This window comes from Neovison vison, chromosome 1 (genome assembly GCF_020171115.1).
Source record: "Neovison vison isolate M4711 chromosome 1, ASM_NN_V1, whole genome shotgun sequence".
Classification (NCBI taxonomy): Eukaryota; Metazoa; Chordata; class Mammalia; order Carnivora; family Mustelidae; genus Neogale; species Neogale vison.
Window position 1 is genome coordinate 216,737,512 of NC_058091.1, and position 21,791 is coordinate 216,759,302.

At 41.1% G+C, this 21,791-nt stretch overlaps 1 protein-coding gene across 4 annotated transcripts in view; it reads right to left on the reverse strand.

Moving 5' to 3' along the window:
- The window catches only part of ARHGEF28 (Rho guanine nucleotide exchange factor 28), a 319,328-nt gene that overhangs the window by 66,915 nt on the left and 230,622 nt on the right, over positions 1-21,791 (reverse strand). For all 4 annotated transcript variants that reach the window (XM_044267188.1, XM_044267215.1, XM_044267197.1 and 1 more), the window contains 8 exons: positions 18,341-18,464; positions 17,866-17,998; positions 11,910-11,965; positions 10,248-10,296; positions 8,236-8,380; positions 8,030-8,157; positions 6,497-6,637; positions 2,183-2,430 (listed from right to left, as the gene is read on the reverse strand). In XM_044267188.1, the coding sequence (XP_044123123.1) occupies positions 2,183-2,430; positions 6,497-6,637; positions 8,030-8,157; positions 8,236-8,380; positions 10,248-10,296; positions 11,910-11,965; positions 17,866-17,998; positions 18,341-18,464 (1,024 nt within the window). The remainder of the gene's footprint in view (positions 1-2,182; positions 2,431-6,496; positions 6,638-8,029; positions 8,158-8,235; positions 8,381-10,247; positions 10,297-11,909; positions 11,966-17,865; positions 17,999-18,340; positions 18,465-21,791) is intronic.

The following is a 21,791-nucleotide window of genomic DNA, read 5'->3' on the forward strand; positions in this document are numbered from 1 at the left end:
AAAAACATCTTGCACTTCAGGGACGCCTGGGTGGCGCAGTTGGTTGGGCGACTGCCTTCGGCTCAGGGCGTGATCCTGGAGTCCCGGGATCGAGTCCCACATCAGGCTCCCAGCTCCATGGGGAGTCTGCTTCGCTCTCTGACCTTCTCCTCGCTATGCTCTCTCTCACTGTCTCTCTCTCTCTCAAATAAATAAATTAAATCTTTAAAAAAAAAAAAAAATCTTGCACTTCATGTTGGATGCACTCAGATTCAAGTTCAGACACATTCTGACATTTTTAGTCAAAACGTCTTACAAAGCATTTTACAGTCTCCTAACTTGGTACTGTATGTTTCCCATCAATTATGAGGACAGAACAGGTTTATGACTATATAGATAAACTGCAAAGCAGATTACTCTTTGATTAAAAACTTGTTACAAGGGGCACCTGGGTGGCTCAGCCGATGAAGCAACTACCTTCAGCTGAGGTCATGATGCCAGGGTCCTGGGACCCAGCCCCACATCGGGCTGCCTCCTCAGTGGGGAGTCTGTTTCTCCTTCTCTCTCTGGCCCTGCTTGTGCTGTCTCTCTCTCTCTCTCTCTCTCTCTCAAATAAATAAAATCTTAAAAAAAAACTTGTTACTAATGTGGATTTTTACATTGTTAGACATTAGAAATAGGTATTGAACAACTAAGTGGGGGGGGTTGTTTTGTGCACTAAAAATATATGTTTAAGCATATTTACATCAATGAACTTAATTCCTCTATTTTTGGTAAATGAGCCAAGAGCTGAACTCTATTGTTTTATTTTTTATTTTATTTTATTTTATTTATTTATTTGACAGAGATCACAAGTAGGCAGAGAGGCAGGCAGAGAGGAGAGAGAGAGAGAGAGAGAGAGAGAGGAGGAAGCAGGCCCCCTGCTGAGCAGGGAGTCCGATTCAGGGCTTGAACCTAGGACCCTGGGATCATGACCTGAGCTGAAGGCAGAGGCTTTAACCCACTGAGCCACCCAGGTGCCCCAAGCTGAACTCTATTATTTTGTGCTACCCAGTGAAAGGGATTCAAAAACAGCCTTTTGGACAGGATGACATTTTGGTATTTATCGAGAGAAAGTCGAACTAACCTAACTAGGAATGCATCTTGATGCCTTTCCACAAATGCTACCAGGGACTGCAAAACATGGCATTCAAGCGAATTCCTGATGTTTTGTTCCTAAGTGACCCATTCATTCAATAAATATTTATGGTACCAAGCTCTGTTCTAGGTAAAATATGTTAGTAATGAAATCAACAAGAATCCCTGCTTTATTGGCACTTACAAACTAGTAATGATAAAAAGCTTCCTCAGATGTCATGAAAGGTCTCCAGAAATCATATGCCTAACTCACTGTTCAGAGAGCAGATTTCGATTCAAACTTCAGTTATGCTATTTAGGAGATAAGTGAACTTGAGAAAATCATTACCTTCTTTATGCCCAGTTTCTGTTTTTGTACGATGGGGAAAATAATATCTACCTTGTACAGATAGTTGTGAAGGGAAAGGAGGTAATATACATGCAAGTACCCTGCAAAATGCTTGCCCCAGAGGGTCACTGAATACATATTTTTTAACTTCTCTATTAGCATCTTTATCACAGAAAACCCCTTGCAAAGAGGCCAGTATGAATGGTCAAAGTTTTGTTTTCCCTCATCTACAGCACAATCCATTCTCATGATGCTTCAAATATCCCAAGTACCTAAAAAAAGTGCCTCCTTTTAGTGACATTTGCTGTGTTGTCCGCCAGGCAGGAACACTAAGGTTTTAATGACAGCAGATCTTTTCCCCTCTTCCTAAGATGAGCCAACATTTGTCTTGGAGATACGGGCAAGATGACCACAGGCCCACGGGGGACCCTGTTATCACAAAGCCACCATATCAAGAAGTCTAAGCAGAATTTTCCCAAGAGATTTAGAGATACGGCTGTGACTCTGGGTGGAGGGAGGGCTAGGGATCATCCCACCAGATCCTGAGACACACAGACGTCAGTCCCTGGCTGTCAGAGCTCTCAGCCACCAGGTACACATGGGGGTATCAAACAGAAGAAAACCACTCGCTCCCACCTAGCAATAATGGTAACACCATTCTAGTTCTTCTTAGGCTTTTAACCTTGTAGAGATCTGCAAACCTCGTTTTTGAGTTCAGGGTCTTCAAAGCTCTCTTACCTGCTGTACTAGAATATCTCCAATTCGGTGGATGATGAAATTCCTATCATCACCAGCACAGGACTCCTGCCTTCGCTCCTTCATGCTATAAAAAAAATGCCTGTGGATTTCAAGTAACTCATCTAAGCAGGGGAAGATTTTATCCACGGTGCTGTGATCAAGCTGCAGCTCCTCCTTCATTCCTTTCCTGAAGATCTCAGACATGATGAGCAGGGTCTGGATATGATGCATCTCTGTCTGCATCAGTTCTGAAACACACGCGCACAAAAAAGCTTTAACAACCAAATACTCCAGTGACCTATGGTAGACGCTAAACAGTGAATGCTGTACAAAAAAAAAAAAAAAAGGAATGTTTATGAACAATGGTATTTCTTCACCATAGAAGTCAGATTGATTCCACTTTCTCTGGGAGAAAACAAAGTGTGACAATCAAGGGACATTGTGGATAAAGTGAAAAGACAGCCTATGGAATGGGAGAAAGTAAGATCCTTCTTCAAGGCCTCCAGGCTTGCTGCTGCAGCAGCCTGGGATGTCTTCTTCCCAAATCCACTAGCTCCTTCTTAAAGTTGTCCAGGTCTCTTCGAATATTACTTGTCTCTTAGGTCTCCCCTGTATGCCCAAACATTCCATAGCTCTTGTCCCCCTGCTTGATATGGCCCACTACTCTAATTTTTTTTTTAGCACTTATTACTACCTACACCCTATTATGTATTTTACCCATATCCTGTACTACGCTGCAGGTTGTGAACTCCCCAAAGTGAGTTCATGAGAACAGAAAATCTGTACATTTTGCTTACTGTTATTTCCCTGGTCTCCAGAATTAAGGCCTGGCATACAGTAGGTACTAATATTTGTTGGACAGTAGACACTATTTTTCTTTATTTCTCAGAACCAAGATACGTAGATCTTCTTATCTGTACTTCGAGATGAATAAACTATGCCCAAAGGTTGTACCTAACTTGCTCTAAACCTTAAAGCAAGTAATGAGGCTTCTTTGCAAAAAGAAAAGGTGAGGGAAGGCAGTGGGCCAGCCTAGGGAGAGACATCAGACTCCTTATGTGGGTAGAGTCAATAGACAGAAACTAGGGGAGAGGAATTTCAAGTCTTAGCACAGATTACTAGATTGAAAATGCAATGGCTATGGAAAGAGAGTTTCTAGAAAATGGAGGTATTCAAGAAAAATATGTATGATCAGCTTGGTGAGTTATGGTAACAATGATTTAAATACTACAAGGACCATGGAATCAGATGTTTTTCAAAGACTTTGCTCGGTTTTCAAATAATAATTTTTAATAAAGTATGGCTGGCAATGACACTAATTACAAGCTTCTATGGAAAAAGTAATGCTGGCATTTCCAGTAAAAGGACTGAAAAAAATTTTAATGCAAGAAAAATATCTCATAAGGAACTTGCATAAAAGAAGTATAGAAACAAGTGTTACAACTCATCAGTAAAAAGACAAAATGAACCAAAAAAAGAGAAAAAAGAAAAAACAAAACAAAACCCCAGTTCAATATGGGCAAAGGATCTGAACAGATGTTTCTCCAAAGAGATACACGAATGATCAAGGAGCACATGGAAAGATACTTACCATCATTAGCCCCTAGGAAAATGCAAATCAAAACCAAAATGAGATACCACTTCACACACATGAGGTTAAGTGGAATAAAAAGGAGGGACAATAAGGAAGTGTTGGCAAGGATGTGGAGGAAGCAAGATCCTCAGTACCCCACTGGTGGGCAGGGAAAACTGTGCAGCTGCTTTGGTAAGTAGTCTGACAGTTCTTCCCATGGGTTAAACAGAACGTTATTGTGTGACCCCAAAAGTCACTGATAAAATAACCATTAAATGATAATTAAATAAAAGATAGGATAGGGGTGCCTGGGTGGCTCAGTTGTTAAGCTCTGGCTTCAGCTCGGGTCATGATCCCGGGGTCCTGGGATCGAGCCCCATATCCGGCTCCCTGCTTAGCGGGAAGCCTGCTTCTCCCTTTCTCTCTCTAGATCCCCCTGTTTATGTTCCCTCTCTCACTGTGTCTCTCTCTGTCAAATAAATAAAAATCTTAAAAAACAAATAGGATATTTACAGTAAAATAATAGATAGCCATAAAAAAGAATGAAGTATTAATATACACCAGAAATGAACCTTGAAAACAATACTCTAAGCCTGAGAAGCCATCCACATACTGTACAACTCCAATTATGCCAAGTACCCAGACGAGGAAAATCTGCAGGGATGAGTGGATGAATGGCTGCGGAGCTAACGGGACAGAACACAGGGAGTGAACATTAAGGGCTCTGGGTTTCTTTCCGGAGGAATGCAGATGCTCTGGAATTAGTAGCTGATGGTTGCACACCTTCATGAATATACTACAAACTACTGAATTATATATTATGATGGAGTGAATTTTATGGTATACAAATTCTATCTCAATTATAAAAATGTATCATGAGAGGAAACAATTCATGATTTGTAGGAGCACCGTAAGTACAATTCTAGATTAGTATTTCCAGACTCAGCTAGTAGGAAGACTCTAAAATATGAGCCATGGAGGGGAACAAATCTCAATGTAGCTTCATTATATTATCATAAACAAAAATCTCTTTAACCCACTAGCTTCTAGTTATTACTTCCAAGTTTTTCATACCTACTCTGTATTAAAGACACTTATTCATATCAATTTATTTAAGCCTTTCATCTAATTATCTGTATTACCCAAAATACAGGAATGATTTTTCTCATCCTTTAAAGAAAGACAGTGAAGGGGCACCTGGGTGGTTCAGTAGGTTAAGTGTTTGTCTTCAGTTCAGGTCATGATCTCAGGGTCCTGAAACAGTGCTCTAAGGGGGGCTCCCTGCTTAGCGGGGAGTCTGCTTCTGCCTCTCCCTCTGCCACTCCCCCTGCTTGTGCTCGCTCTATCTGTCAAATAAATAAAATCTTAGAAAGAAACAATGAAGAATGAAGGATTTCCTCTGGAACACAAGCTGCTCTGACCCCAAACACCATGCTGTGAATGTGATAATTCATCCCAAGTGGGTCAGATTATTTTTAATATATGAAATCAAGAAGTGACGACAAATTACAGTATAACAGAAACTACATGAGAAATAAAAGGGACAGTATCTTCCCAGCTCTACAGCCCTGAACAGATTTCTTTTTTTTTTTTTTTTTTTTAAAGATTTTATTTATTTATTTGACAGAGAGAAATCACAAGTAGATGGAGAGGCAGGCAGAGAGAGAGAGGGAAGCAGGCTCCCTGCTGAGCAGAGAGCCCAATGCGGGACTCGATCCCAGGACTCTGAGATCATGACCTGAGCCGAAGGCAGCGGCTTAACCCACTGAGCCACCCAGGCGCCCCCCTGAACAGATTTCCAACCAGGCTCAATCATCCCACCTGACCTGCACAACTACCAACTTGACACACGTAAGAAGGAATCCTATGGCCCATACTTGCAGCCAAAGAACTGATAAAAACCAAAAGCGTGGGGTGCCTGGGTGGCTCAGTGGGTTAAAGCCACTGCCTTCGGCTCAGGTCATGATCCCAGGGTCCTGGGATCGAGCCCCGCATCAGGCTCTCTGCTCAGCAGGGAGCCTGCTTCCTCCTCTCTCTCTGACTGCCTCTCTGTCTACTTGTGATCTCTGTCTGTCAAATAAATAAATAAAATCTTAAAAAAAAAAACAAAACTAAAAGCAAGTCCCATCTTTCAAGTAGGCTAACTTCTTGGAAGCACTCTGAGGATCTACTTTGCATTTTAAAATTGTTTAAACTTCATTTTTTCTCTAACGAGCTGATAATTCAAGTTCCCCTAATTCAGACTGCCTCCACCCCCAAAAGGAGGAAATAGTAAAATCTCAGAGCTGAAATGTGCACTGAGGTCTGCAGAACACAGGCCCACATTGCTCTGACCCAGGTGCTGCCCGTCTCACCGCAGTCTATGGGAAGGTTACCCACTGCTGTGCGTGGGCAAGCTGCAGAGCTGTGTATCCAGCAGCCCTGGGTGCATTAAAATATGTGAAAACTTTCTGGGATTTTTGGAATAGAAGGCAAGAAGTATTGGCCATGGGTAGGTAAATTTGAAAAGGATCTGAGAAATAAAATTTGCTTTGTATCACGTACATATAACACCTCAATTAAGTGTGAATATCATTATCACCCTTTTAACTAAGATCCAGGTGAATTAAACCATTTGTCTGAAATCAAGTAACTAGAAAGGAATAGAACGGAGATTTGAACCCACGTCTTATGATGGCAAATCCCATGCCCTTTCCCCTATATACCCTGCTTCAGCCCAAGAGCATATTTTAAATGCTTACCGAAAATGACATCCTGTCTTTTAATGACATCTTTCTCCTGCTTACTGCAAAACGAGGGGTCCACCACCAGACTCCAAGACTCTGCTTCCAACTCCTGGGCGTCACTGCTGAGGTCACTCCACAGAGAAGAATCCACAACATCTGGTGTAGGTGCAGAACATAAAAGCCAGAAGTGAAGTGACACGAAACAAAGACCTTTCCAAGGACCCACATCTATGGATTCATCACACGAAGTAAACCTGCTTTGAACACAGAAACAGCTAAGCCAAAATAGTGTTGATATGAGGCAGAAACATCTAGAAACCAAACTACGGAGAGGGTCCAAATCGAAGGAGCTTGCAAGGAACCAAAGAATCATTAAAACAGGGGCGCCTGGGTGGCTCAGTGGGTTAAAGCCTCTGCCTTCAGCTCAGGTCATGATCCCAGAGTTCTGGGATCGAGCCCCACGTCGGGCTCTCTGCTCCGCAGGGAACCTGCTTTCTCCCCTCTCTCTCTCTGCCTGCCTCTCTGCCTACTTGTGATTTCTCTCTCTGTCAAATAAATAAAATCTTAAAAAAAAAAAATAATAATCATTAAAACAGTGATGGTGTGCATGCCCCCCCACACCCCCCCACGCCAAAATAAATAAATAAATAAATTGAAGATTCTTTTGTTTGCTTTGGCATGCTCTATTTTAGTTTTTTTATTTTTGGTAAACTTCAGAGTCCATAACGGGCTTACAGAATCTTAAACACACCCTATCTTTTGCCCCAGGTTACTCTGCACTGTTTACTCCAATCTGAATTTTGTACTTGTCCATGTGATTTGCTCTTGACTTGGCTCACTGTCCTTAATATAAACAAGAAAGCAGGGTACATGGGTTCAAGCCACAGATGAGTACAGATTTTCTGACAGAATCTGATTATCTCACACCCATACTCCTTCCAGGAAAACTAAATCCTGTTTGTCCAAACAGCACTCCTGAGAGACAGTCCAGCTCAGAGGAGTCAGCAAGAGATGATAATGGATTGGAAGACTCAAGTTTAACATAAAAGCACTAGATTCCCCAGGCAGAGTCCACCTCTTTCTCTTCTCACTGCTCTCCCTCCCTCAGGTCCTCCTTCACTTACTGATACAGCGTGGCTACAACACAGAGTTCACCAGATTAAATCCCATCTTACAAAATACGCTTTAAAAAATGCTTTTATTCCCCACAAAGGAGGGGCAACAGATGGGGGATAAGTATCTCAGAAATCTAGGCAAGCCCAGTCTTAATTCAATGAAGTACGTATTTTTAACATATGATCCTTATCCCAATTCATCACTAGTTCTAAAGCCTTGTAAACAGCAACAAGCACACAGTGTATCTCATTCTCTTGTCTTCACGCCACATGTCTATTTAATATATTATATATCCTTGGCCACTACCTGGGAGTATTCACTGGGCCTAAATTTTCACTTATCAAAAGAACCTATACCAAAAGATACCACGAAACAGAATTCTTTAAAACACACACACACACACGTCTGATCCTTCAAAAATCTTCTCCTCACCTTCCATTAGGAAGGACTCCGTGGAGGGAGAAGAGCCCATGGACTGTAGCAGCTCATCAGAATGAGACCTGCTTCTCCAGGTGTTCCCGTCACTCTCAGACTCCAGGGAGGGCCCCGACCTTCTGAAGCTAGAGGGAAGGAGGGACACGAGTCAGTTCCAGCAGTGGCTCCGAGACGTGGAGGCCCAGGGCAGTTCGCCATCTTACCTTTCCAAGGTAGTGCCTGGAACACTTCTAGACAATGGATGGGCCTGTGCTGAAGCTTCTTTCCTCCTGGTGGGCAATCCGATAGGCATGGAGGAAGACGGGTGCAAGGAGAGACCAGGTTGCGGGATGTCGCGAAAAGAAGAGTCTAGAAATCAAAATGGGAGCTTCATGCGGTTTTCATAGAGAGCAGTAATTACAAGGAGTTCCTTAAAAGCCAAGGAGCGAAACACTCAAGTGGCTGCTGTTAATGTGTCGCATATCCAGCCATGACACCGGTCTCCTTTCCAAATCCTGACACCTGGTTCAAATGTCCCTTCCATTTCACACCCTCCTGATACCCATGAAGCCGGCCTGCTTCAGCAGAGTCACTTGGAGACTGTGGGTGGCTGGGCTTACACAAACAAGAAGATGGAATGGGGAAACACTGGGAGAGCTCTCCCATAAACCACTGCTTGTACTCCTTCCAGCCAGCTTTAACGAGATGCAAGGTGTTATTAGCACTATTAGTAGAATGCATATTGTATGTACCAACAATCATACACACATACACACACACACACACACACACACACACACACACAGAGCAGGTCAGTGGATTGGAATGATGCTGGGGAGTCTACTCCTTATGGGGTGAGAACTTCAGGCAAATGAAACCTGCAAGCCAGGCTGAGCTCTTCTCTCTTGCACACTGAAAACTATAGAGTGCTACAGTACCTTTCTGGTTTCTTCCAAATTCCTTCTCAACAATGTCTTCTCAATCGTTACAGGCATATGTGCTTTTACATTCGATGCGTACTATAATGACCCTCAGGAAATGTTTGAGTCCTACTGTAGGGATATAGCACACACCTTCTCAAGCAGAAGAGGATCAATACTTGCATGGAACCCCAGGATATTATAGAGGGTTTTATACATGTATGATTTGGTTTGATTTTCATGACTCTCAGAGAAGGAATTTTATTGATTATGAGGCCCCTTTATTTTCATGCTGAACCTCATGAAACTGACCAGCGCCTCACAACTACAATCAAAGGGACTTCTGTCAGGGGGGTGTAAAGGAAGTCACATTCGTAACTCTCTGCACTAGCTTACCCTGTATAATATCACACCCAACTGCTGATCACCACAAATCTGCATAGTGTATTGTCCCCTGATTCAAGGAGTTTTGGAAACACTGGTCACACTGTGAGGGCATTCAAATGAAAAGTGACCACAAACATAAAGATGCCCACTGTGAGGCAAGCAATCCCATATTGGAGGCAGAACAAACTGCAAAGTCTCTCACAACAAATGGAAAGATTTTCAAACTTAGGAGATGATGGCCTCTGGTTCCTACATACAATGTCAACTACTGTCAGAGGTTTCCAATTAGCGCCAAGAGGAATCGTCTCACATGAAGCAATCTAGAATTCGAGGAAAAACGGAAGCACCAAGTTTAACCATATGAGAGAAAAATGCCAGCATGCCTTCCAATTTCACTGTCATCCTAAAAGGGCTGATGAGATCAGAGCCTCAAGCCCAACTAATAAGCAGGGCCAGGTCACTATGATAATGGACACCAGGGACTGTAGACTCCAAACTTCAAGGTTTTCTCCCTAACTCTGATTCTGAAGAAGCATGTGATAGGTATTTGTGTAGGTGAGTATGCGTTAGTGCTAGGAAAACAGAGTTAATGTACACTTAATGCCATGTTGTCTTTTCCTCCAAAGGTTGTTGCCGAATTAATAGTGCATATTACACTAGATTGTGTCTTAGAATTGAGGCAATATCCTAATACGTTCCCCCCTTTAGTCCTCCCTAAGATAAAATATCATATAGTACATCTAGTGCAAAGGCTATTAGGCTGGCCTAGAAGTTTATACCATCCTTTACCTCCGTGAGTAACTAAATATTACACTAATCATGTTTTGAAAGAAGAAATATTTAGACAAAGGAGAAAAACAGGAGGAGCAGGTATTTCACATTGGAAAAAAGTATGGTATGTATGAAACTGGCATTTCCACGTCACTTACTTCCAAGTATGGTCTGCGGTTTGTTCTTGTTGTATTTCTCTTGGAATTTCTGGTAAAGAACATTAGAAACAGGTAAAATGAGATTAAATTCCACCTGACTACAAATATGTCCACCCAGTTACAGGATTCTTATCTATATCATTTTTGTTATCTCATGTCAAACGAAGAAGAATTTAAAGCAAAAGATGTTAAATGCATCAAAGAGGAAGATGTTATGATAATGAACAAGATGTAGTGAAAAGAAGGGCCATCTGTATCCCAATGCTCACAGAAGCAATGGCCACAATCACTGAACTGTGGAAAGAGCCAAGATGCCCTTCAACCGGATGGATGGATAAAAAAGATATGGTCCAGATATACAATGGAATATTATGCCTCCATCAGAAAGGATGAATACCCAACTTTTGTATCAACATGGATGGGACTGGAGGAGATTATGCTGAGTGAAATAAGTCAAGCAGAGAGAGTCAATTATCATATGGTTTCACTTACTTATAAAGCATAAGGAATAACATGGAGGACACGGAGATAGAGATGGAGAAAGGAAGATGAAGAAGGGAGATGGAGAAGGGAAGTGAGTCGGGGGAAATCGGAAGGGGAGACAAACCATAAGAGACTGTGGACTCTGAGAAACAAACTGAGGGTTTTGGAGGGGTAGGGGATGGGGGGGTTGTGTAAGCCTGGTGGTGAGTATTAAAGAAGGCATGGAGCGCTGGGTGTGGTGCATAAACAATGAATCTTGAAACACTGAAAAAAAAAATAACATAAAAAAATGTTATGATAATGAGATGTGCAAGTTGTAAGGAAGGTGTTCCTCCAGAACACGCATCAGGAATATCCCAGCTCTGTGAAAAGTGTATGGGAACCAGAAACCTCCTCCTCATGGGTCCAGATCACTGAGAGAGGAGTTCCTATCAGCACTGCCTTTCTCCTACCAGTCACAACACCCTGGGATATTGAAAAATCACCCATAACTATGTGAGCCCACACAAGGTCCGTTTCAATTGGCACAGAGGCTAGAGACCCCCAAGGTTCCCTCTGAAGCATCAAAACGCTCACTCATACATTTTGACCATTATGTTAGAATGGGAAAGAAAGGAAGAGATGCAACAGATGTGTCCATTTCCTCAAGCCCACTCCCAAACTCAGAAACCTTTCCTTTATTCCAGGGACCTCCCAGTGTGGCTCCAAGACAGCAGGACCACTGGGGAACTTGTTAGAAATACAAAGTCTTGGACCCCACCCAGATCCTACTGGATCAGAAAATAGGAGAACGGGGCCCAGAAACCTGGTTTTCGCAGGTCCTCCAGGTGATGCTGCTATCTGCTGATGTTTGAGAATTACCGCTCAAGGCTTCACATACAAACCCTTGAGGTCCACCCTGGTAAACCCAGGTTCTCAACAGAAAGACTAACCCACTTACACCTTATAACACAAATAGGGCCACACTGGAGCTTTCCTTAGTTCCAAAGGTGGACAGTTCAGGAAACAACTTATGCACTCTGAACCTGTGTGTGTGTGTGTGTGTGTGTGTGTGTGTTTTAATCACCATAATGATCACTTTAGAAACAAATACAGACAGTAATAAAAGAATAAAAACCTAAACAGGTAACAGGAAGCAACAAAGCTACGTATGTGGAAGTAAAACAAATGACAGATTACCTTGGTACACGGAGGGACAGCATCTTTACAGCCCTTGTGTACGTTTGCATTACAGTCTGAAAGATAAAAATGAGTAAGACAGCATGGTGCTTTACTGGTCATCATAAAAGTAGCACACAAAAATATTTAGAAAACAGAAGGAAAAATATCTAAGTCACACGTAGCCAACCCCACCCTTGAGTACAACAAGCACATGGTTAATGTTTTCATCTCCTTGGACATATTTTTCCCCTTCTGCTAAGAGTCTTACCAATTATGAAAGCTACGATTATTCACAATAGACACTTCTACATCCGCCTGAGAACTCATGTACTACTATATGCCCTACATGGCCAGGGACTTCTGATATCCGGCTGGTGGCAGCTGCCCACTCCTGCACCAGAGAGAACGCCTTGCAAGATGGAAAGAAAGAGAACCAACTCACAACAATGCTGAAAAAAAGTCCTATCAGGCTCCAGGAGGAATTCCTGCTAACTACAGGTAGCCACATTGAAAGAGACAAGTTTGCTGCTTGCGGTCTTCCTTCACACCACATGTGGCCTCAATTTCACCAAAAGTTTGCCTGCTCCTTTCTGCCCCCCTGGTTCAGAGAAGCAGGCTGTCTTCACTGAAAGCCACCCCTGTGTGTGGGGACTGCTTTCTGCCAGGCTGTTGTCTTCCTGCCCTCCATACCCTGCAGCCTCTACCTTCCCTGCCATGACTCTCTTGTCCCACCCACCCCCACGCATATTCTGTAGAGTGGAGCCTGTGGCTTATCACAATCTTCATTACTAAGGATCCTTTCTCATAGGTAGAAGGTCCCATTTAGTTCCATCCCAGCCACACTGGAAAAGTGCTTATAAGTCACTGAGAAGTGAACCCAACTTCCTTCCACTGTAGGTGGAATACCTTAATGGCCAACAAGCAGAGGTCAGGACTATCCACGTGCTGGTCCTGCTGGCAAATGTGGAAAGCAGACTGCTCTCTCCTCATTGCAGAACAAGCAAATGAAAGGAAAAGGGGAAAAAGTGGATACTACAAGATACCACAAAGTTAGACAAGAAACTCACAGAAAAATTAAGCCACTGATGATTATTAACTCTTGAAATAGAGAAGAAAACCCCAGATATCTTTTCCCTCAGAGACATAAAATAGGACCAAAAGGTCATGAAGGGAGTAGAGGACCTTACATCAAGCCAGCACAATGAGAGGGAGATGGAGCTTTGGGGGAGATTAGTAGAACTTGGACCCAATGGAGAAGAACCAATTTAACCAAAATATCAAAGCAGCACTGGGAAATTAAACTTGAAATGTTCCCTCCTGAATGTAGAGAAAAAGGAGGGTATAATTATAAAGTAGAAGATGTTCTACAAAAAAAGGTAACACAGATCACACTTCTCCAAGGAAGAAATCAGAAAAATGACATCAGAAGCAATAGTCAAAGCTACAACCAACAAAAACTTTTATTGAAGTGAAAAAGAACTACAAAAGGCAACTCAAAAGGTCTCCCTGTTTTCTAGGAATTAAACGACACTAGTCTGTAGACACATTCTGACAATATCTGTGTGACTGAAAAATTTAAAGTTCTCAAGCATCTAAGAAGACCAGGTTACCAACAAAGAAGTAAGGTCAGACAAAACTTTTCTATTGTAATAGTCAATGCCCAAAATTCATGGATCAATGTTGAAAGGATCTTTGGGGGAAAGATTTTGGTCTAGGAATTTATTTAGACAGATGAATCTCTTTTTTGTGTGTGAAAGAAGGAAGCAAAGATATACCTCCTTAGATACACAAGGTTTCAGAAAACATCACTGCAATAGTGCTTTTGAAAAAAAAAGATTTACCTGAAATCCTACTCAAGACTCTTAAGAGCAGAATCAAAATTAAAAGTACAAGAATCAATCAGCTTTATTTTAAAAAAGAAAAAAGAGAAGCAGCAAAACCAGCTAAACAAATAATCATATCTAAAAAAAATTTATAGGCCAAGACAGAGAAGTGAGTACAAATATCAAATCATTCTTGAAAAAGAACACTATTCTTCAAAGATTAAACATACAACATAAAAATAGTAATTTAGTAGTTTAGTATATCAATAGACTATAGGGAAAAAAGGGTAAAAATAAGAGGAATTAAAGAACATTCAAGTATAAGCCTTAAAATTTACCACAAGTAGATAGTACAAGAGCTTATCTTGCGAAGTCCGTGAGAACATAAAAACCAACAACACATGGTATAAATAGCTAAATCAGACATCAAGAAAAAGAGCAAAGAACTATAAAAGATAGTCGACAGCTGTAAAATTAAATGTAAATAAGGAAAAAAAAAGCCTTGTTATAGAATTGTATCTCTCAGTTACAGATTAACTAGAGCTAAATTAAAGACACACACCCCAAACTGAAAACACAGAAAATAAAAAAAAAATAATAAAAACACATAAATAGGGAAAATACAAAGAAAAGGAAAGCAAGAGGAACATTAATTTTAGAGAAGGTAAAAATCAATGTCAACAGCAATGAAAGGCATTAAAAGGGTAATTTTATATTTAAGAAAACTACATCTGGGGCGCCTGGGTGGCTCAGTGGTTTAAAGCCTCTGTCTTCGGCTCAGGTCATGATCCCAGGGTCCTGGGATTGAGCCCCACATCGGGCTTTCTGCTCAGCAGGGAGCCTGCTTCTCCCCCCAAGCCCCTGCTGCCTGCCTCTCTGCCTACTTGTGATCTCTGTCTGTCAAATAAATAAATAAAATTTTAGGAAAACTAAATCTGCAATGAAGCTGTGATTCGTCAACTTCTGTGCACCAAGTACTGTAACATCTAAATATAAGCAGGGAAACCTATTTATAAATAAAAATAATTTTATAGAAATATAGTATGTGTAAAAAAAACAACCCCTAGAAACTCAGATTTTAAATGGGAATACAAACACCGGAATTTTGAATACCCACATTATGTTTTGTTTAATATATCACATTTTTAAAATTAGAAATAGTAACCTTCACAAACAAAAACACACACATAAAATAGGATTTACCAGTAACAGCTGAGTTTATAAATGTCAAAATCTCTTGCCCCGTGTAAAAAAAAACTTAATAACCAAAGTTTAAATCCCCAAGACTCCTCTTCTTAAAGACTATGAATCTTCAACTTTTTTTTTAAAGTTTTTTTTATTTATTTGACAGAGAGAGATCACAAGTAGGCAGAGAGGCAGGCAGAGAGAGAGAGAGGAGGAAGCAGGCTCCCCGCTGAGCAGAGAGCCCGATGCGGGACTCGATCCCAGGACCCTGAGATCATGCCCTGAGCCGAAGGCAGTGGCTTAATCCACTGAGCCACCCAGGCGCCTGAATCTTCAACTTTTTAAAAACTGTGTTAAAGAGGAAACATATCATATTCTCATACTGATGCTAGAATGTAAGACAATAGCCCAAAATGTGGACAGTGTTGGGGTGCCTGGATACCTCAGCTGGTAAAGTGTCTGACTATTGGTTTCTGCTCAGGTCATGATCTCAGGGTCCTGGGATCGAGCCCCAAGTCAGGCTCCTTGGTCAGTGGGGCGCCTGCTTTAGACTCTCTTCCTCTCTCCCTTCCCCTCTCCTAGTTTGCAATCTCTCTTTCCCTCTTTCAAATAAATAAATAAAAGTCATTAAAAAAAACAACATGTGGACAGTGTTGTATGCAAAGAAAGGCCACTTACCACATCATTTGTTGGGAAAAAATTGGGAAAAACTTAAACGACCCTAAGTAAGGAGAAATTAAACACATTTCATATCAAATAAAACATTTGCATAAATGCCTAACTTTTAAAATAATTACCATGGACTCAATTAAAGTATGGATAGCCATCTTCTCTAGTTAGTAAGATTTGGGATAACTTTGAGTTTTTCCTTAAGCCTTGTATCTTTTATGAGTCTGAACGCATTTTAAAAAATAATTTTTTGAAAAATAAATACATCCTCCATATTTTCAGTCATTTCCATTTTCCACTCAAACTTTTATGGCCATCCATTTGACCAACTTTTCTGTGAACCAACATGCTCTGAGCTACACTAGAGTCTACCTTTCAGTGAGCCCACCTCCCTCCCCATGACCCCCGTCCCAGTTTTCTGTCTGTCATTAACTACAGAGGAATGCCCAAGGGCTGGGCTTTGTGTGAGTGGCTGCAGGGGATACAGAAGGATCACAGTATCATTTTAGTCCCTGAAGTCTATTTTAGTAGTTAAAAAACAAGAGGCTGTCCGTAATCCAGTACAGAATGGAATAGGATAAATAGATCATACACGTGGTACACAGAAGTTCTGGACATAGTGGTCAGGAGAGACCTCCCAAGATGAGGTAAGAAATCAAGACAGATGCACAAGAGTTGAGAGAAACGAAGAGGAGGGAGATCATCAGAAGCGAAGGGTCAGAGGCAGGAGGACACACATGGTGGGAGGTAAGGACAACATGCCTGACAAGGCTTCTGGCCATAAACCAAGGCTGAAGAGGGAACTAACTGTGGGATTATTCAGCACAAATGGAGCCAAATGCATCTATCTGCAAAGTGTGGGCTTAGTTCAGGAAACAAGAAGGGAGAGAAGTCCTTAAGCGGATGTGAGTAGATAAAAAAGTAATGTGGTACAAGTACTTATTCAGAATAAAGGTAGTGAAGGAGTGAACGGTATTGGGTATGGGGACAACAGGGAAAGGGACTCAGCATGCCCAAGGAGTGAGCCTGTACCATTCACACAGAAGGAAGCCTTTTGATATGTGGGTTGTGAGATTGGTTTTTGTCCCATTGGTGTGGGAGACCAGAAGTCTCTGGGCGATGATGGCCACAGACAGGGTTGTTCTGAGTCCCTGGTGTGAGCCAAGTACAGGGTTGGTCAGGAGAGGGCTGACCGAGAACATGTTATCTGAATGGACCCTGAAGGAGGTGAGGGAGCAACCAGTACCTGAGGCTGGTCTGAGGGAGAAGCCCAGCAGGCAGAAAGAAGAGCCAGGAAAGGCCTTCTGGTGGTAGTATGCCCGCCACGCTGAGGGAACAGCAAAGATGCCAGAGGGACTGCAGCAGAGGGAGGAAGGGGGAGAGGACAACGGGAAAGATGACGGGGACTTGCACCCATTGTCAGGGCCTTTGCCTTTCTTGGGGGTTGACAGGAAGCCACTGGAGGATCTGGAACACAGGCATCTGTGCCTTTACAAGCTCACTGTGGTTGATATTTTGAGAACAGACGTTTTCAGAAGTGTGCAATTTGTGCTAAAAGTACACGGAAACCAGTGAGAAAGCTACTGAAGTGGTGGCGTTAGACTAGTGCTGGTGGTACCAGCAAGAGGGTGAAAGGAGGCTGGCTTTCGTACATATTGGGAAGATTGAGCCGAGAGGATTGCTGAAGGCCTAGATGTGGGATGTGAGAAAGAGGCATACAGAAAGACCCCAAGATTTTTGCCAAGAGCATCTGACTGGCGCACTAGAGCTGCCATTAATGGAGAGATCAGCCCAAACGTGGGCACAGGAGCGGGAAAGCAGAGCTCCACTTCCGACATGCAACTTCCCAGAAGTTGTTTAGATGCCCCAGTGGAGGCATCAAGTAGGCAGTGACATATACAGGTCTGGGGTTCTGGGGGCCGTCACTTGTGGACAAAAAGCACTGACTCTAGCCATCGGGGGTCACTGCTCGGTAGGTTGTTAAGTCACACATGCAACACTACCCTGAACAACGGCCCTCTCTCCAGGCGCCAAGACAGCACAGTCGCTGGAGCATCTGACTCTCCGTTTTGGCTCAGGTCATAATTTCAGGGTCATTAGGTCAAGCCCTGCATGGAGCTCCATGCTCAGCAGAGAGTCTGCTTAAGACTCTCTCTCCCTCTCCTTCTGTCCCTACCTCTACTGAAATAAATCAGTAAATCTTAAAAAAGGCAAAAAACAATAGCCTTCTTCTCCTATCGCTTACTGTCTGGGGACACAAAATGCAAAGACAGCACACACTGGGCCCAAGAACTTACTGGAACACTGGAATGACTCCTTCCCCAGGAGCGTTTTGTCACAAACCGAACACTGTAGAACCCCAGAGAATGTTCCAGGGACAAACTGATGTCGGCTCAGCTTCTCTTTGTCTTTGGCATCCTTGCTTTTTGTCTTCAGATTCAACAGCAACCGTCAGGTGGAGAGAAATGAGAGAAGACATGTGCTGAGAGCCATGTACTTACAGAAGCCATTCAAAGTCTCTACATTTTCTGTCTGCACGTAAGGACGGCATGCAGAAGAGTACAGTAATGCCAGAATGAATCGTGGCCAGCCTACCACTGTCCTGTACTTCCAACGACTTAGACAATATTCCGTAAGAAGTGTAGAGGTCTTCAAGAACATGTGTACGAAATCTCAGACAGGTGATTTTAAAGGGCAAGTGAAAACTATACTCACTGCCAAAAAATGGAACCAGCTACATTTTAAACACGATGGGCAGAGAACTTTAATTACCTTAGATTTATTTCGAGGGCTTGTCATCCTATTCATAAGGAAGCTGAAAGTTCGGCTCACTTTGTATTTTTCAGACTCAGACTTAGCAGGTATAATGTATTTATCCCATTCTTCTTCCTGAATTCTACAAAAAAGAATCTGTTACCATGGCTTATCAGGACTTAGAGAGGGAGTAAAAAACGACATATATATATACACACGTAGGTGTGTATATACTCTTTTTGCTTAGGTTTTAATGGTTATTCTAAACATAAAGATACAATCTACTAAAAATATAGCTTATAGATGGATAAACAGATGTATGATAAAGCAACTATTTCACAATGTTATCAATTATAAATCTAAGTGGTAGAAATGGGTATTCAGCATATAATTCCCTCAACTTTCTGTATACCTTAAATTTTTCATAATACAATACTAGAGAAATAAAGGAAACCTTAGACTTACAATTTTACCCTGCAAACACTCATCTCCCTATTTACTATGCCAACAGAAACTTCCCAGGGCACAGAGAAGGCAAATAACCAGTAATAGGATACTGCATTTTATTTATTTTGGGAATATAGAGATAGTACTCAGAAGATACACATTTCTTTTGATAATACAGCTTGAGAAGCAGACTGCCTGCCCCTTGGTTCAGTCTCTCCCACTCAACCAGGCTATTTACAATCTGAGACTCCCTAGGCTGTAAAAGAGAGAAGGCTGTTGATAACTTCCCCTCCATAAAAGGCAACCTAAAGATAATGGTATCCAATCTTTGAACACCCTGAAACATTTATTTTCCCCTAAGCCATAAGATCATGCCTTAGGGGAAAAAAAAAAAAGTCCCATCTATTAAAAGTTCTATTTCCTCTGAAACTTTCTGATAGCCTTTTATTTCTAACATTATTACAGACAGAGACGAAAGAAAGAGAGAGAGGGAGAATATATTAAAGATCAACCAAGTATGTAAAACCAGGTAACACTTCTGTGAAACAGTCTGTACCCAAAGTCTCTCCTACCTTCCAAACTTCTCATTCATCCGCATTAGTGGATAACACATTCATCTCTGGGATATATTTCTCAAAAACTATCATATTACTGATAGGCACCAAAATATATGATCACATTTTGTGACAATGAGTCCAGTGACAAATCTTAGGACTTTAGTATATTTCATCTGATTAATGACAGGCTTAGACTTAAAATTATTTCTAAGGCCCCTTCTCACAATTATGTACTTATCTAATACATTATTAAATGAAAACTTCTGGTTATTTATACTAGATATAGATTAAAATATAATTATTTTCATTTGATCATTGAGAGTTCAAACCTATGAATGCATCTAGAAAAGATGATAAATAGCTTCAGAAGTGCCTCTTGGTCATGCAAAGCTAAAGGCACAGGCAGGACAGTGAATGTCCTACTAACTCTAATTCTGCACAGTATGTGAAAGTGGGTTTGCTACTTAGAGAAAACAGCTCAAAAACTTAGAAAGGAAAGAGGGTGGATGGAACTGAAGGTACCCTATGACGACTCCAAGTGACAAAAAGAACTTAAGACTTTTTTATTTCCTTCCTACTTCCACAACCACCTCCTTAGAGAGCTAACTGGCTAATGTACCTATAAATTTCCCTACCTCTTGTTTTTTGAGCATCCTAATTTGCACAGCTCATGACATATTATTCAACAGGCTCACTTTGGGAATGGAGGTGAAAAAAAAATTTGAGGTCTTCGAAAGAATGATGTTCAGAACACCTTTTGTGACCTCACCAAGTGCCTTCTAACGTCTATAATAAGAACAATCTGGTGAGGAGACCTCAGTCACAGAATTAAAGAATACTAAGGTCAATGTAGACTATGAGGTCAAAAAGTCCTCCCCACTACCTACCTCCCAGCAAAAACAAAACACTACTGTCTTAAAGATCTTTTTTTTTTTTTTTTAAGATTTATTTGTTTGAGAGAGAGTGCTAGTGAACATGAGTGGGGAGAAGGGCAAGGGACGACAACCTCAAGCAGACTCCCCACTAAACACAGGAACCAATTGGGGAACTTGATCTCATGACCCTGAGGATCATGACCTGAGCCAAAACCAAGAATCAAAGCCTTAACCTCCTAAGCCACCCAGGTGCCCCTCTACTCTCCTAAATCAAAGAAAATCTGTTTGTCCAACTCTTTTCCCAGTTCCCCATATTACAGAAGACCATATCAAAAACATTTCAGTTTTGCTCTAAAACCTTTCAATGGACCACAATTTTCATATATCCTGTATATTACTACAAAATGACATAAACTCATACCATTTACTCTTTACTTAAATGTTGATAAGACCTGTGACATGAGCAAGTAAACAAAAAAAATACTGAAATACTTAATATTAAGAACTAACAATAGCCACCCCACACGTTAGAAATGTGAACATCAGGGACATGATCCACTGTCACATTATGAAAATGAATAACACACTATAACCTCTGGGCAAATGCTGAAGGCTGGTTAATTCCGTGTTTCAAATATAACAATGCTATACTCACCTATGTAACAATCAGTTACATTAGGTAAGAACTAAGAAGGGAAAAGTCCCCAACTAATTTCCCAACAGATTTTAAAAAGCTTTTCACTTTATAAGAATCTGGAAAAAGAATTTAAACTCTCTTCCAATCCGAGAACAAGATGCCTAAATTCTATGATCAATTTGACAACCAATGAAATCATCCTCAAAGTTTTATAAACCGCATTTCTCAGAGATTCTCATGAATCTCATGAGATTCATATCTTCAATGAAGCTATTTTAAGTACCTTCAGACTAGAGGTCCTTCTCATCTTAACCTTTAAACCTATAATATCTATAGCTTATTTTTTGAAGAAATGAACAGCTAAGTATTAAAAGGAATCCCCAATATCCAAACAGAAAATAGACACAATGGGACTTTTCTGGACATTCAGATGCTCACATTAAAATATACATATATATCAAGTAATAAATTTAACACATTTAAGACAGAGGATATTAATAAAATAAGAGTCATGCCTTATAATCATTAAGAAGTTGGTATACCCTGTAAAAAAAAATTTTTTTTTACTTAAAAAAAGAAGTTGGTACACCCTGAAACTAATATTACAATGTATGTTAACTAACTGGAATTTAAGTAAAAACTTTAAAAAAAAGAATTATATACTTATATTGAAAGTACTAAACTGTATTTGTCAGCTGCTATATAAACTAACATTTTTATAGAATTAAATACTACTCTATTTTGTATTTTAAAAACTTGACAGAGATGAAGTATCTTCTCCTAGAGAAAAGATCCTACAAAGTCTGGAGTGGGTCCCCTTTCACCCGTCTGCATACTTTCCCAGTAACCAAGTGATGAATATAAATATGAGAATTTCAAAGAAGGCAAGGTCCTCAAGTACAATATGACAGAAGCAAAGCATTAATTAGCATTAGGATCTCTGGATCCTACTA